At 53.5% G+C, this 16,231-nt stretch overlaps 1 protein-coding gene across 1 annotated transcript in view; it reads right to left on the bottom strand.

Moving 5' to 3' along the window:
- Positions 1 to 16,231, bottom strand: part of MYOM3 (myomesin 3) — a 42,862-nt gene that overhangs the window by 3,146 nt on the left and 23,485 nt on the right. Inside the window, exons 19-34 of the mRNA XM_056123537.1 lie at positions 15,774 to 15,952; positions 13,970 to 14,084; positions 12,285 to 12,441; positions 11,844 to 11,953; positions 10,095 to 10,139; positions 9,435 to 9,571; positions 7,099 to 7,243; positions 6,564 to 6,623; positions 6,203 to 6,270; positions 4,795 to 4,905; positions 3,155 to 3,242; positions 2,742 to 2,780; positions 2,407 to 2,515; positions 788 to 951; positions 579 to 615; positions 120 to 142 (exon numbers count right to left, since the gene is read on the bottom strand). Of these exons, the coding sequence (XP_055979512.1) occupies positions 120 to 142; positions 579 to 615; positions 788 to 951; positions 2,407 to 2,515; positions 2,742 to 2,780; positions 3,155 to 3,242; positions 4,795 to 4,905; positions 6,203 to 6,270; positions 6,564 to 6,623; positions 7,099 to 7,243; positions 9,435 to 9,571; positions 10,095 to 10,139; positions 11,844 to 11,953; positions 12,285 to 12,441; positions 13,970 to 14,084; positions 15,774 to 15,952 (1,587 nt within the window). The remainder of the gene's footprint in view (positions 1 to 119; positions 143 to 578; positions 616 to 787; positions 952 to 2,406; positions 2,516 to 2,741; positions 2,781 to 3,154; positions 3,243 to 4,794; positions 4,906 to 6,202; positions 6,271 to 6,563; positions 6,624 to 7,098; positions 7,244 to 9,434; positions 9,572 to 10,094; positions 10,140 to 11,843; positions 11,954 to 12,284; positions 12,442 to 13,969; positions 14,085 to 15,773; positions 15,953 to 16,231) is intronic.

Here is a 16,231-nt window from a genome sequence, read left to right on the forward strand (position 1 = left end):
ACAGTCCAGAGTGGCACAGACCCGGCGGGGACCAGGATTTCTGAGCTGCCTGGAGGCACATGCTGCTGGGAAGCACCCTCCAACCCAGAAAGGAAAACACCAGGATATGGGGCACTCACTCTTCTCAATGATGGCTGCAGCCCTGAAAAACACAAGCAGGAGAAGGGTTCAGTCTAGCTGGACTGGGGAGGGGAGGGCAGGTGAGGGAGGGGAAAGGGGGAGGGGAAGGGAAGAGGGGGAAGGGAAGAAGGGGGAAGGAAAGAGGAAAGGAGGGAAGGGGTTAAAAGGGTCAGGTGGGGGAGGGGGGAGGGGATGGATGGTTTGATGGGGGAGAGGAAGGTTAGGTCAGGGGAGATACAGATGTGGGAGGAGAGACAGATAGGGGAGGGGAGGCACAGGTAGGGGAGGGGAGGGTCAGATGGGGGAGGAGAAGGGCAGGTTGAGTTATCAGGACATCAGGGTGGCTGTGTGCACTGTTCATGCCACATCAGCAGGGCCGGGGGTCACACACACACACACACACACACACACACACACACACACACACACGCGCACGCATGCACGCAAAGGAAACTTACTTCAGTCTCTGATGTTCAGCCACTGCATCGTCGAAAGCTGCAGAAAGGAATGGGGAGTTGAGACTCATCCTCGCAGTGCCCAGCTGGACACTGAGGGACATTCCCTCCCTCCTTCCCCCACCACATTCTTGCAATGTCAGGATTGGGTGGGGAGGTGGGAGTGTCTCCAGAGGACCAGGGGACCTTCAATCAGGCAGTGCGTGGCTCACCTTGACCCGAGAGGTCTGCCGAGAGCTGCTGCACCTCCTTGCCGGCTGCGATCTCCAGGGTGTATTTGCCTTTGTCTGCATCTTTGGGGTCCAGGATGTGGAGCCAGATCTCATTCAGGGTGGTGCCAGCCCTCACCCGGTCCCCACTCTCCAGACGCTTCTCTCTGAATGGAAGCAAAGGCCAAGCCACAGGGGCTGGAGTTGGGCACGGGGATGGGGCAACCCCCTGACCCCAGGCCCCTCTCCTGGGCTGCTTCTGGAGGGTCTGGCTCCACACCCCGCCATGTATTGTTGGGGTGCATCTCCCAGAATGGGTTCACTCTGGCTCTGTGCCGTGTCCTGCAGGGTGGACTTAGAGGAGACAGCACTCAGGGCAGTGGCCAGCGGTATCCCAGGAGTCACTGCCTCCTCCCAGGATTTCTTTCAGAAACCAGATTTGCTTCTTGTGTTTTGCTTGAATATTACTCCTAGGAACCCTTGGCCCGGGTCCTGTTGTTGTGCAGTCCCCAGTGTGACGCCTTAAGGACTGGTGTCAGGACTCAGGACACTGGCAGGGGAGTAGACAGACTCCCCGGCTGTCCTGGACAGACCTGGCTTGTCAGGGTCACCAGTGACGTGTGTCAGGCTGCTCCAAGGCCAAGGTGGGTAAAGCATGAGGAGCCCTGGAAAATTCCACTCTCTGGTTCTCACAGGGTCCTTCACCCTGGCTGAGACTCACTGTGTGTCCCTCCAAAGCCCTGGTCTCAGGCAGGCACCATGCCCACCACCCCCCCCCCAGCCTGTACCTAAGGGTACCCTCCCCACCCAACTCTCTGGGCCTCCCTCCTTCCTGCATCCTCCCCCGAGACAAAGATCCTTCTGTGGCCAGGGGTAGTGGGCTGGGTCAGGAAAACAGAAAACAGCCAGGGGGGCTGTGAAAGAACAGGCTCTGCCTCTGGAGAGAAACTCCTAGAAGGGGCCTGGGTATGCAGAAGAGAATCCTCTGAAACATCTTTTCAGCACCCTGATCTTCCCAGCCCCTCCATCTTAACTCTCTCTCTCTCTTTTTTTTTTTTTTTTTTTTTTTTTGCTTTTTGGATCATACCTGGCGATGCACAGGGGTTACTCCTGGCTCTGCACTCAGGAATTACCCCTGGCGGTGCTCAGGGACCATATGGGACGCTGGGAATCGAACCTGGGTTGGCCGCGTGAAAGGCAAACACCCTACCCGCTGTGCTATTGCTCCAACCCTTCCATCTTACTCTCTTGCATGTCTTAACTCCAATGCAAAGAGCCCACCCAGTCCCTGAGTTAAGAGTTTAGAAGAGGTTTCCTGCCGTTCCTGGGCTTCCTATAGAAGGATTCCCCAGGCTCCAGCTTTCCTGTCCTTCCCTTTCCTTCCCGTCCTTTCCTTAGATAACATTTCTGCTGAACTGGACCATCTTTCCCCACCCTCTGCTATCAGTCTAGATTGCCTGAACTATGACGAGGGGACCTGCCCTAGAATGTTCTGGGGGTCTGACAGCCGGTGCCAACCCTTCTCTCTGCAGGGGGCAGAGGGGCACAGGACCTCGCCGAGTCTTTTCCCTTGGGCTCTGTGGCCTGGTGGGGACCCCTCCCACCTGTCTGGGTCCACCTACTTGTGGAACCAGGAGGTTTTCATGTACTCCACGTTGAAGTACTTGACCTTGGTGACGAGCCGCACGCCCTCCTCCGTGCCTTGGATGGCCAGCGGGGTCGCAGAGAGGGCTGAGGAAGCAGAGGGACAGTGAGTCTTCCCCCAAGGATGCTGTTCGGGGGCCCAGCCAGTTAGCTTTGGGTGTGTGTGTGTTGGGGCAGTGTTGGTGGAGGAAAGTTTCTGTGTTTTTAAGGTTGGACATGGAAGCCCGCCCCAGGTTCAAGGATGCCCCCTGGAGACCGCTTGGCATCAACAGGATCAGGTGGGGGTGGGGTGGGGTTGAGGGGTGCTGCTTACCACCAATCCTGCCCAGCTCAGTGAAGACGGCGTCCAGGGCTGGAGGGAGAGGGAGAGGATGGCAGTAGGGGTTGGGGAGGCCTGGGCAAAGGGCTTCCCCAGCTCTCAGAACCGCACAGGGGAAGACAGAGGGGGAAGGAGTGGTCAGTGGGGTTGGGGGATCAGAGATGGGAGCTCACCTGCTGGGCTCTTGCAGGTTGAACCAATCGGGCCGAGGGGCCTGAGCATACCATTGAGCATGGGCATTGAGACCCTGCAGACCAGGGCCCTGCCACTCCCTGGCTGTGCCGCCTTGGGCGGGTCACTTAATTCTGTGCCCCAAGTGCTATGTATGGGGACCCTTAACTCTACCACCAGATTAGTTTCTGTCTTTTGGGCCAGCAGCTTCCCTTGCTCCTCTTGTCTGCACCCACCTTCGCCCGTGAGGTCCAGGATGGTGTTGTCCTCCCCTCGCTCATCCGAAACGACTGCTTGGTAAGTCCCCTTGTGCTCAGCGGACATCTGGAAGGAAGGGTCAATGCTGGGAGGCATTGACGTGGGTTCCAGAAGGAGCAGTGGGTAGCAAAGGGCCAGGGCTCCAGCCTGCCTGAGCTCGTGGGCTCCCAGGCAAGACCTGGCTTCCAGGGCCTCATTTTACCCGTCTGGAACGAGCTCCTGAAGGCTCCTTCTGATGTAGGCAAGTAGATTAGGGAAGCCTCCCCCCACCCCCCCCCAACCAAATCATGGTAGTGAAATTTCTGGGAAGTAATAAAGTCACCAGTTCTAAGCCTGACCCACCCTGTGGATACAGACAGCAAGATCTGTAAGATCTTCCCCTGCAACAGACCCTGAGGAACCTGGACCCCTCCCTACAGAAAGGGCCTGAAGGAAATTACTGGAGAACTCTCAATTCCTTCCTCAGCTAGCCCAGACCAGAGAAGGCTGGATCCATGCTCTGAGAGATCTAGCAGGAACAAAGGTCAAGAAATGAAGTTTACAAAGGGGACCATCGACCACTCCCATCTCTGCCCCCTTAGCAACAACCATAGCAACAGACTCTTATCTTGCTAGAAAGCCCCACTTGGGGGCAGCTTGGAAAAATCCTATAAAAGACACCTTTGGTGGGGAGTAATAGGACAGTGTGGAGAGTGCTTGCCCTGCATGTGGCTGACCAGGCTGACCTGGGTTCGATCCTTGGCATCCTATATTGTCCCCTGAGAGAAGCTTGCCTTTTCTTTGAGCAAGACCTCTCACTTTCTGTCCCCTTTCCCCTGCCTAAGATCCTCCAAATAAAATCTGTTTTACTTCCCTTCTCATCTACTCCTGAAATTTTTTTCTGCGAGGTGTGACAAGAACTCCGTATCCCTGAGTAAGGCCTAGGATTGACTTTTCTTTCCTGCAATGAGCAAATCCTCATCGCAACCTGAATCCTTGGCTCCCTGATAAATCAGGTGGTGGGGATCAATTCCCATGCCAAGGGGCTTTTGACCGGTGCTGAGCAGGGGCTCATGGCAGACTTTATCAGTCCTAGTCTTTCCAGCTGGATCTTGGGGTGGGAGAGGGGGATCAGGAGAAAGTGACCATCTCTCTCCTCCCCAACTCACATAAGCCACCCATGGGTGCCCACTGACTTCCCTTCTGGTTCCAGAACCCTTAGATTCCAAGCTTAGGGTTTGTCTGGGACTGGGGTCTGGTGGGGGTAGGAGCTGAGGGCAGAAACAGATGCCATCATTTGGGGTATCAGGCAGCTGTTGTGGGGGCCCAGAGCCCATGACTGTGCTTGCTGAGCAGGGCAAGCCTCCCCCAGCTTCCTTGTTGCTGGGGGTGGGGACCCTCTGCCTTTCTCCTTTTTTCACCCCAGGACATTGGGGGCCTTTCTGGCACATGCTTGTGATCCCCAAATGAAGCTCGGACCAGCACATTTGCAAAGCAAGAATTTGGGGGTACACTCTTAAAGCAAGGTCCAGAGGGCAGTGGGACCCTCTACTGTTGTTGTTATTATTATTGCTGTTATTATTATTGGTTTGGGAGCTACACCTGGCAATGCCCAGGGCTTACTCCTGGCTCTACTCACCTCTTCGATGCAGAGAAGCCCCGCTCCAGTCTGGGGGTCGTACTGACCTTCTGGCAGCTCTTTCTTGTCGAAGAACCACTGGAAACGGGTCTCCTTCTTGGTGTTGGTCACCTGGAAAAGGCCGGTCGGGATACTCCATCAGAGATTCTCCTTTTTTTTTTTCCTTTTGGGTCACACCTGGTGCTCAGGGGTTATTCCTGGCTCATGCACTCAGGAATTACTCCTGGCGGTGCTCGGGGGACCATATGGGATGCTGGGAATCGAACCCAGGTTGGCCATCTTGGCTGTGTGCAAGGCAAACGCCCTACCCGCTGTGCTATCGCTCCACCCTCAGAGCTTCTCCTTTTTAAGGGTAAATTCAGCTCATCTGATTTTTAAGAAACAAATGTGATTTCTTTCTCTAGCTCTGCACACATTTATGTGCTCCGGTGAAGTCTTTGTCACTGCCTTCCTCACACAATGGCCTCTTCTACTGGCTTTCAGACTCAGTTTTCACTATTGGTATTTGCTTTGCCTATTAATCCCTTCTCCACTCCTTTTTTGACCCTGGAAAATATCTGTGTGTCTTGAAGAGTCAAGTTAGATCTCCCTTCCTCCAGGAAGTCCTCCTGAAGCATCTCATCAGGTTAACCAATCACATCTAAGCACAATGTTTCTTTTCCAAGTATTCAGCTTTGAAACATGGGGGCCTAAGGAGACCACTTCTTCACCTTGTGTGCCCAGTGTTGCTGTAGGTAGGTGCTTTGGGAAGCCCCACATGTATCTAGGATTCTAGGGTGACTAGAAGAACCATCAGTTTTGACGTCACACAGACTTGGTCAAGCCTGGGCTCTAGACACCACATCTAGCCCTGAAATCGCGAGCTTATGTTCCAATTTCTCATCCATAAAATGAGGATATGATGCTGACTTATTAGGGGCAGATGAAACAGTACAGCAGGGAGTCCCCTCAAATGCAGATCTCTCACTTGCTCCCAGCCCAATAGCCTTCCCCTACCCCCAGCTCTCCAGAACCCCCTTTCTTGGGACAGTGGAGAGATCAGGCTGATCCAACTCACTAATTCTGATCCTTGATTTTTAAGGGTTGATGTTTATTTTCTGGTTAAATACAACCCCTTGGGACCAGAGAGATGGTATAAGAGTTACTGTGCTCGCCCTGGTTCTATCCCCAGCACGGTCCTCTGAGCATCACCAGGAGCAGCCCTGCAGCCCCAGAGCATTGCCAGGTATGACGGGGCCCCTGAGGACCACGGGGTATCTTGGGTAATTTTCCCCCCTCCCCCCCTATAATAAGCACAACTTAGGCGGGCTGCTCTGTGGCCTAGGATCACAGGCGCACATGGTGTGAATGGGAACGGGGCATAAGGACAGTTACACCCCCTGGGGTTGGAGGCAGAGTGGGGATTTGCCTTGCACGTCAGCAGCACTTGACAGTCCTCGGTGACCTTCCACTGCAGGAACTCCTCGAAATAAGGACCTGGGAGGGCAAAGCAGACAGGCGCTGTCAGAACCGAGGCCGGGGCGGGCCGGGGCGCCACCTGGTGGCGAGCTGCGGCAGGCCGGCTGGAGGGGCGGCTGTGCAGCGGCGAGTCAGGCTCCCCCCAGCTCCCGCGTCAGGGCCGAGCAGTCAGGCTTCAGGCACAGGGCTGGGTCGAATTGCAGTGACCCTCCTGGAGGTCCCCAGGGACTTACGCACCCCACTACCGCTGCCCCCCAGCTCTGACCACCGCCGGGTGGCACCGGCTTTGCAGCGACCCCGGCAGCCCTTACCCTGTTTTCTCTTCCAGTCTCTCCTCTTGGCATCTGCCTTTCTCAGAAGTTTGTCAAAATCTGTGAACACAAAGGGCCTGAGACGGGGAGCGCAGGCCAGACGAGGGCAGCACAAGGTCTGAAGGCCAGTAGCCCTCAGAGCTGGGCGTGCTGCTGGGGTGCAATATAGGGGTGCAGTATGGTGTGGGGACGTGCTGCGGGGGTGCGGTGCAGGGGTGAGCTGCTGGGGTGCGGTTTGGAGGTGCAGTGCAGGGCATGTGCAGGATGCGGGTTGTAGGGTAGAGGTGCGGTGTGAGGGGAGTACCGCAGGGGTATGGGGTGTGATGCCAGGTGAGGGGTGCTGTATGGTGTCAGGGGCATGCTGCAGGGGTGCGGAGAGTGTTACGGGGTATAGTGTAGAGGTGCGGTGTGAGGGGTGTGGTTCCGGGGTGCAGGGTGTGATGCCGAGTGAGGGGTGAAGTGTGGGGGTCGTGCTTCAGGGGTGTAGGGTGCAGTGTGGTGCCGTAACACAGCGGGCAGGGAATGAGTGGCTGACCGTCATCCACTAGTGTCAGCGTGATCTGGTTTTTGGCCTTTCCGTCTTGGAGCTGAGCCGTGTAGGAGCCTTTGTCCTCCTCAGACAAGTTCTGGATGATCACTTCCACTAGGCCCTTCTCTCGGACAAAATTGATTTTGCGGTTCTGCAGAAAACAAGCCAGGAGAGTCAGAGTCTGCCCCATCCTTGCCTTTCCCGGAGATTGGAGCAGTGGCACCCACATGAGGCTGCTGTTTGCCTCAGAACCAGACCCCTTAGAGACCATGGGGAGCCCAGGATAACCGTGGCTGCTTCTGTCCACTGGGGTCTCTCCACGCCCCCCCCCCCAGCCCCTGGGGTTGCCCTGGGGATTGGTCAGCTGGCACAGGAGAGTCATGGGTGCTTAAATTGAAGTACAACTAATAAGTCTCCAGCTCTATGGTGCCATGTTTTGGGGTTAGTTTTTATTCTTTCACATTTGATTAGGAAAAACATTCACAAAAGGAGAAAGAATGGGGCCAGAAGCACAATGGGCTGAGGGCATGCTTCCCCCACCCCTTCTTTTTCGGCTTTTTGAATCACACCTGGCAATGCTCAAGGGCTATTCTGGCTCTGTACTCAGGAATTACTCCCGGTGGTGCATGGGGCTACCACAAGGGATATCAAATCCGGTTCTGGGTCCAAAGAGTGCAAGGTAAACGCCCTACCTGCTGCACTATGGCTCCGGCCCCTGAGAGCATGCTTTGCTTGCAGGAAGCCCAGGTTCTTTCCCATCACTGCCTGGTCCCCAAGAGCACCACCAGAAGTGACCCCTGAGCACAGAGCTGAGGTAGTCCCTGAGCTTCCAGATGCAAGTTTTTAAAATTTTGTTTTTTGGGTCACACCTGGAGGTGCTCAGGGCTTATCCTGGCTCTGCACTCATCATTCCTGGCAGGGCTTGGGAGACCAATGGGGTGTTGGGGATCAAGCCTGGGTCAGCTGCGTGCAAGGTAAGTACCTTACATGCTGTACCTTACATTCTCTCCGGCTGCTCCAGATATAAGCCATGCTTTGAAACTTTTGTTTTTCACATTCAGACCTTCTTTCCCTCTGGCTTCATTTGGACATAAGATTTGAGGGCTCCACTTAACTTAATTTTTCTCTAGGGGCAACCGTTGTCCCAGTGCTGGACAATGAAGGGTCTGGACTTTGCCACCCTTCCTCCAGCATGGACAAAGGTCATGCTTCATTGCTTAAATAGAATGTTTCCATCTGTATTCTTTTTTGCACCAACCTGATCCAGGGATGAGCAGTCCCATTCTACAGATGCAGAGACAGAGACCCAGGGGTGGCAAGCCCTGCCCAGGAACACACAGCTCATGGGGGACAGAGATGAGTCTGAACCCTTACTTTGAGTGCTATCTCCTTGCTCAGGGCCATTTCCTGAACATATAAAGTATACTCTGATGGGTCCTTTTCATCTGGAGGTGAAATTTATCAGGAACACAATCTCATGATTGATCTTTATGACATTGAAATGATCAGATTGGTAAGTCGAAACAGGTGAAGATAGGAAACTTAAATAGCTCAGTCTGATACAATTTATCAGCACATATGCTGAAGGCACACCAGTATAATATCATTCCCTGCATTTTTCTTTTCATGAGTGGCTAAAAAAAAGTACCCTGCCATGTAATATCACAAGGTAAGATGTGAAGAAATAAACGTGCTGGAAATAAACGTGCTGTTCATTTCAGGAATAGGTGCTCAAATGTAACTTCAGGCACACTGGCCTGATTTATAAGGAATTGGTTTGAATTTAGGAGAAGATCCAAAGCCATTATGTACAAGAATTTAAGCACTGGTAAAGAGGCTAATAAAAATAAGAATAAAAATGCCCTATGCAAAGTGTATTAAAGCTGGCATCTCAGAACTACAACCTAGAACATAAGCATGAATATAGATTTCCCATATGAAGAGTGGTGGAACATTCAAAATTGTGGGGTAAAGGCAGGAGTGATAGTACAGCAGATAGGGCACTTGGCTTGCACGTGGCTGACCTGGGTTTTATCCTTGGCAATCCATAGGTTCCCCTGAGTCCTGCCAAGAGTAATCCCTGAGAGTAGAGCCAGGAGTAAACCCTGAGCACATTAGTATGTGGTCCCCCAAATTGTAGGTAGCATGGGAAATTCTTTTATTTGTGGGAGTGTCTCTGTCCCTGGAGGTCACCCAGCCTCTGGGCCTCCCAGGCCCAAAAGCCAGAAGTTCTTTCCTCCACCTCATACTGGGGCAGTCAAATTATATGATCATCATCTGAGCTGACCACTAGGGGGAAGTGTTGAGTTGTGAACCAGCTCCCCAAGCCCAGAGCCAATTACCGGTGAGCTGAAGATCTCTTTATCGTTGAAAATCAGACGCAGCTCAGCCGCTGGAGATAGCTTTTCTACCTCCAGCCAAAGCCGCACCTCTCCTTGCTCGAGGACGTCCACGTTCCAGCCGGAGATGAGCTTGACCACTGAGGGCAGAGGACAGGACTGGTGGGTGGGGCACCAGAGGGCACCCACTTCCTTCCTACCTCGCACTGTCCTCCAGTGCACTCACCGCCTTGCCTTTCACTCGCAAAGTGACATGGGGCTGGGGGGTGGGGTGGGGGTGTTTCTAGATGGAATGAATCCCAGGCATGCAGCCCTTCAAAGACTCAGGCGGCTTGTGCCTTCCTGGGTGGGTGCTAGGAGTGGAACCGAATGCTGGCATGCACTCTACCACTTGAATTGTGTCCCTGCTCCTGGGACATCATCTGGAAGAGCTGCTGGGTGATTCCCCAGGGGCACCTGAGTCTGTGCCCCTGGGGCTCCTCGTAGCCAATTGAGAGGAGCAGAAGTTTAACTAAGCCCAAATCTAAGAAAAAAATTATGCTCACCCGCCTCAGCTCCCTGCTGACTGTCCTCTTCCCTCTCCACAACCACCTGGCCGGCCCTTCCAGCCCCGCTGACCCCCCAGCCATCAGCTTCCAGCCATGGGGCTCGGAAACTACTCACCTGGATTTCGGATCTCGTGGCTCAGCTTCTTCAGCTTGTTCAGCTCTGGGATGGGGAAGCGCAGGGAAGAAATCCCAGAGAAAAAGAGGCAGAATTTGTGAAGTCCAGAGGAACCAGCCCCAGCCAAGAACAAATTCCTCCTCAACTTGGGGTTTTTGCTTGGCAGGGCAGGTGATGCACAGGGTGGGCCATGGCCCTGAGAAAGCTGTGGGGCTGCCTGCTGGCCTCTGCTTATGCTCCCTGTGCCTTCCTGCCCCCCTCCAGAGAGCAGCACCCACTGTGTGTCTGATTCTTCCTCTTACTAGTCCCCGCGCTGGGTTGAGTACAGAGCAGTACTGGCCTCCTCCCAGCCACGCTCTCCCTGTCTCACAATGGGTGCTTCGTCTGGAAGTCTCTAGTATACCTCTGCTGGATGCCATCATCTGCTAAGGGCAGATGGTATTGAGTTAGTCCCTCTTGCCACGCTGAGCTCTAGACCTACTATGAGCTCCTGGTACACAGTGGGTGCTCATTAAGTATGTGTCACAAGGATGAATGGACCAGACCAGAGCTCATGCCTCAGTTCTTTTTTTTTCCTTTTTGGGTCACAACCGGCGATGCACAGGGCTTACCTCTGGCTCTGCACTCAGGAATTACCCCTGGGGCTGGAGAGATAGCACAGCGGGTAGGGCGTTTGCCTTGCACGCAGCTGACCCAGGTTCGATTCCCAGCATCCCATATGGTCCCCTGAGCACTGCCAGGAGTGACTCCTGAGTGCAGAGCCAGGAGTAACCCCTGTGCATCGCCGGGTGTGACCCAAAAAGAAAAAAAAAAAAAGGAATTACCCCTGGCAGTGCTCAGGGGACCATATGGGATGCTGGGAATCAAACCCGGGTTGGCCGCTTGCAAAGCAAACGCCCTACCTGCTATGCTATTGCCCTCATGCCTCAGTTCTGCTACAAGCCCCAGAGGCCTTAGCAGGATGAGACTGTATTTATGGTTTTATTTTTTTAAACCAACTTAAAAAAGAAACCCAAATCCCAATTCTCATTACTCTTGTGAAGAGCTTCAGTATTCATAGAATTATGTAAGGACATTGTTGTAGGTGGGACAACCAGGGATTATAGCGTCCCCTTATAGATGAGGAGATTGAGCCCTAGGGAGGTGACATAATGTCAAAGAGCCCTTGAATGGTGGAACCTGAGACTCTCCAGCTTGTAAAGAAAATGCAAGCGACTCATTGCAGTCAGCAGGGAAGACAGTTGTGCAGTTCCCCACTGCCAGGCACTGAGCCCTGCATTGGCCTTGGTTCAGTTCCATCATCAGCATCGAGTGTGGACGAATGACTGCGTTGACACGACATCTGCTCACTGGCTTGCCACAGTCCCTACCACTCCCTATTGCTGGCCTTATTCCCCACAGAATTTGCCATTTGCAAATTCTCACTACAGATGCAAAGTTTCCTTAGGCAACAGGAAGCATCTTTGTTTTGATCAAAGATAGGAGGAGGAAAGAGATGAGGAGAATGGGAACCCTGCCAGCTGGGAAATTTTACCTGTTGAGTCTGCTCAAGGAATCCTAGGGCTTCAGCAGTCCTTGGCATGTGGCACTTGCCTGGTGGCTATTCATGAATTGACGGACTGACTGGAGTGGGTTGGGCACCTACATCTCTGTTTTACGTATGGTTTTTCCTTTTCACCATTCCCTAGGGCCTGTGCTTGGGATTGGATCTGGGCGTGTGTTGTGGGGGTAGAGTGAGGTGGGGGTTACCTTCCTCTGTCAGTGTGTGACTTGCGGAGATGTCTTCATCAGCGTTAGTGACCACGACTGAGTAGGTGCCCAAATCCTGCAGGTCAGGCTCCTTCAGGATGACCTTGGACCTGGCAAAGAGAGGAGAGCATATGGCACTGAGCTCTTCACCCGCAGGCCCTGGAAGGGAGCAGGAAGCAGAGGGGGCTGCCTGACCAGCCCTCCTTGGGGCCCTGTGCCCAGGGCAGCTCTGCCTGCACCTTCCACAGAGCTATTTAGCTGAATCTCCAGACAGGCTCTTACTGGCTGCACTGCCCATGTCCCTGTCCTCCCCCCGACCCCCGCAAAGTGTCTCTTTGGGTAGGCTCCAGTGTAAGAGGAATATGGGGGGGGGTGTCTGCAGCCAACACCCCCAGCACTGGGGACCCTGGGCTAACTGAGCCACTTCTAGTCTGTACTTACTTGTTTGCCCCATCTTGGATTTGGACCCTCTGGGGGTCCGGTGGGCCCTTGTAGTCCTTGGACCACTGAAACTCGGAGGAGTCTGGGGCTTCGGGGGCTTCGAAAGCCAAGTAGATAAAGCCATCTTCATCCACCCCAACCTCGATCTCCTGGGCCCCTGCAGGGAGGAATTAAAGGGGCAGCAGAGGCTCAGAACAGTAAACTTGATCACACCGCACCCCTGCTCGCCCGCTCACTGGGTCACAGTCACAGCCCCCAGCCTCTGTGGCCTCCCCGTCCTGCAGGATCTGGTTCCTCAACTTAAACGTCACTGCCTCTGAGGTGCCCTCCCTGGCCACTCTGCTGCAGCCACTGCTGCCCACAGGTCACCCACTTTTATCAACTTCAGAGCGGTTCTCCCTGTCTTCAGGGGGGGGTGTCTGCTGCTTTACTGTCCCTCCACCCCGCCTCCTTCACTCTGGGGTGGAACCAGGCTTTCCCTGTCTCGGGTGAGGAGGCGGGAGAGGGAAAGTGCTTTGAGTTAGTGGCTGTGTGTCTTATAGCAATGATGTCACTTAGTCGTCTACCTCTGAAAAAGCCATTTTATCAGAGGGGCACTCAGCAGTGCCTAGGGGCTACTTTTGGTTCTATGCTCAGCGGTTACACCTGGCAGTGCTTAGAGGATCATGTGGTACTGGGGATGTGGGACCCGCATCCAAAATGTGCACTCTAGCCCTTGAGCTGCCTCGCCATCACCGATGAAACTTCCTTAAAAGAGATCAGTGATCCCTCACTCAGGTCTTGTTGGCAGAGCCAGGTCAGTTTAAAGGACTTAGTGCGGTATAGAATGGGGTGTGCACATGTGTGTGTGTGTGTGTGCGTGTGCGCGCGTGCGCGCATGTGTGTGTGTGTGTGTGTGTGTGTGTGTGTGTGTGTACCTGGGAAGTTGAGGTTGCAAAATAGGCAAAGTTCCTTGTGATATCTATAATAGAGCTAGGTATTATTTTAATTACCCATACTGGAGTTTATGAGTATAGAATATGAGTGTATGAGTTTGTGGATGCGGCATATGAAGACCAGAAGCCCTAGTGCAGAGCCAGGAGTAAGCCCTGAGCACAGCCAAGTGTTGTCTAAAGACAAGAGCAAACAAACAAAAATTCTGGGGGGTGGGAAGATAGTTCAAAGTTAGAGCACATGCTTAGCATGTACCAGGCTCTTTTCCAGCCTGGCACCAGCTGCCCCATCCCAGGACTACTGGGTGTGACTCTGGTGGCTCCTGAACTCTGCTAGTAGTGCCCTGGCCCTCCTATCTCCCAGATCTGCTGTAGATCCCACCAGATCATAAGGAAGAAAAATATTCTGGGGCTGGAGTGATAGTACAGTAGGTAGGGCATTTGTCTTGCACATGGCAGACCCAGGTTCAGTCCCTGGCATCCCATAGGGTCCTCTGAGCGCTGCAAGGAGTGATTCCTTAGTGCAGAGCCAGGAGTAACTCCTGAGCATCACCAGATATGGCCCAAACCCCCCAGTCCCCAAAAGAAATGTTCATATTTTGGAGTTCCAAGAACTGGACGGCAGTCGGGGATGCAGGAGGGGAAGGGAGCATTGGGTGGAGTGTGAGTGGTATCTCGAGACCCCCAGTCTCCTTCATGTCCTGACACCTCCTCGCTCCATCCGCAGTGGTGCCGTTCCTCCCTGACCCCTACCTGGCTTGTCCTCCAGGAGCACTGGATCAGAGGGCAGTGATGGTCTCCCAGGCCCAGCTGAGTTCACTGCCTGTACCTGGAACATGTAAGTCTTCCCTGCCTGCAGGTCAGAGATCTGGGGGACAGGGGAGAGGAGTGAGCACAGAGAACAAGAAAGATCCATTCTGCCTGCAACTCTGGCCAGGCAGCAGGGAACCCAGGGCCAGGACAGCCTAGGAGCACATGGTTTCTTTGTGCTCAGGCCCCAAGCACAAAATTTAATTTTTTTAAAATTAAATCACCATGAGATTTAACACAGTTCTCGGAGAGCCTGGCAATCTACCGAGAGTATCTTGCCTGCACGGCAAAGCCTGGCAAGCTACCCGTGACATATTCAATATGCCAAACACAGTAACAAGAAGTCTCACAATGGAGACATTACTGGGCCCGCTCAAGCAAATCGATGAACAATGGGAGGACAGTGCTACAGTGCTACACAGAGTTGTTCATGATTGGGTTTCAGTCATTCAATGTTCTAACACCTATCCATTCACTAGTGTACACTTCCCAAAACCAATGTCCCCAGTTTCCCTCCTTCCACCCATCACCCCTAGTCTGTCTCTATGGCAGACACTTCATTTTCTCTCTTCTCTCTCTGTCTCTGTCTCTCTGTCTTTCTCTGTCTCTCTGTCTCTCTGTCTCTCTCTCTCTCTCTCAACATCTAGAACTGAGTGGCGAGTGTAGGACTGAGTGAATGTGGGCCAACTATCAACGTGTGGAAACAGGGCCTGGTCACTAGACCTGTCTTGCCATGGCCTGACCTGGCCTTGTGAGGTGTAGAGAGATCATTGCCCCTCATGTGTCTTCCTGCCAGACGTTCAGTTGTGGCCAAATCTGTACAGGAGCCTGACCCCGAGGGACAGAAGCTGCAAAAGTAAGGGCAGGTCCTGACCTGAGGTTTGTCAGGTCAGAGTTTGGGGGATCTGAACTTTTTCAAAATAAAAAGGTTGATTTTTTTCAGATTATAAAAGAAGCACACTGGGTGTGGTGGAAGCAACAGGGACTGTGAAAGGCTCCTGATGACCCCCCTGGTCCCCTTGTGGATCAGACTAAAGGCGCAGGAGCCCTGTGGGAACAGTCAAGATGCTGGAGTCCGGCTCTGGCTCTCAAACTCTTCCCACAGAGTTTCTGCAGCCAGTTTTGCACTTCTCTAAAATTCAGAGAAAGCTAACGTGTGGTTTCAAAGCCACACCATCCTGCTGGCTATGGGGCTAGCTCAGGGGAACCAGGTAAAGAATCCTCTGGAAGGCAGAACCACCTGAGCCCCATTGCAAACTGTCCTCACCCATATGCCTGAGACAGAGGCACCCACTGAATGTGCTGAGGGACCCGATATCCACGCCGGTGGATAGATTCAGGGAGCACCTCTAGCTCCCAACAACTGTAACCAGGTGTGACTTTCTGTGGATCCCAGGGGAGGGGAAGCTGTGACTGCCCTTTCTCTTCTGACTGGAAGGCAAATCAGCCATGCCCTGGGAAGGCACCAGTGACTCGGCGTGGCTTCTTTTTTTTTTAGAGTTTACATTGTTGATTCTCGTGCAAGTGAAGGAACCTATCTGCAAACATGTTAATTAGCATATGATATGCACATATTGTATGTTAAGAGACATCACTGTTTATATAGCATGCCTCTAATGACTATTGTGGATCATGTACATGTATGTAATGAAGCATAGATATCCTGCCCTGGTTCTGCCATGTTCCCCAGTGATGTGGGTGGGGGGAGGGCTGGGGCATGGAGGGGGATGCAGGGGCAAGAACTCACCCTCAGGTGGGTGCTGGAGACGGGGTCTGGGGGGATTGGCTTCCACTGCTCAGAGCCTTCTTCCTGGACACTGACGCGGTAGCCCGTGACAGGCCCGGCCCCAGTGTAGAGCGGCGGCTCCCACTGCAGCATTAGGGAGGTGGCCCGCACCTCGGACACCCGGACATCGTACGGGGGGCCTGGTGGACAAGAGGGAGATAAGGAGTTGGGCCTTCAGGTGGCCACTGGATCATCTGCTTGAGATTCAATCGAGAAATCAGTCAGTAGCTCATCGTCTGTCTGTGACAGTCTGGGCAGGGGTGCTTGGCCAGCTTTGACTTCTTGACAAAGTTTGGTCTCCACCAGAAATAGGCTTCAAAATCCTCAGTTTGCTTCCTCCCAGAGAATCCAGGTCCTCCTCATTCGCAGGTTCACACCCCAGCTCTGCCCTGCCTAGCTCTGGAGATTCAGGGGAGCCC

The sequence above is a fragment of the Sorex fumeus genome, unplaced genomic scaffold, assembly GCF_029834395.1.
Source record: "Sorex fumeus unplaced genomic scaffold, SorFum_2.1 ptg000047l, whole genome shotgun sequence".
NCBI lineage: Eukaryota > Metazoa > Chordata > Mammalia > Eulipotyphla > Soricidae > Sorex > Sorex fumeus.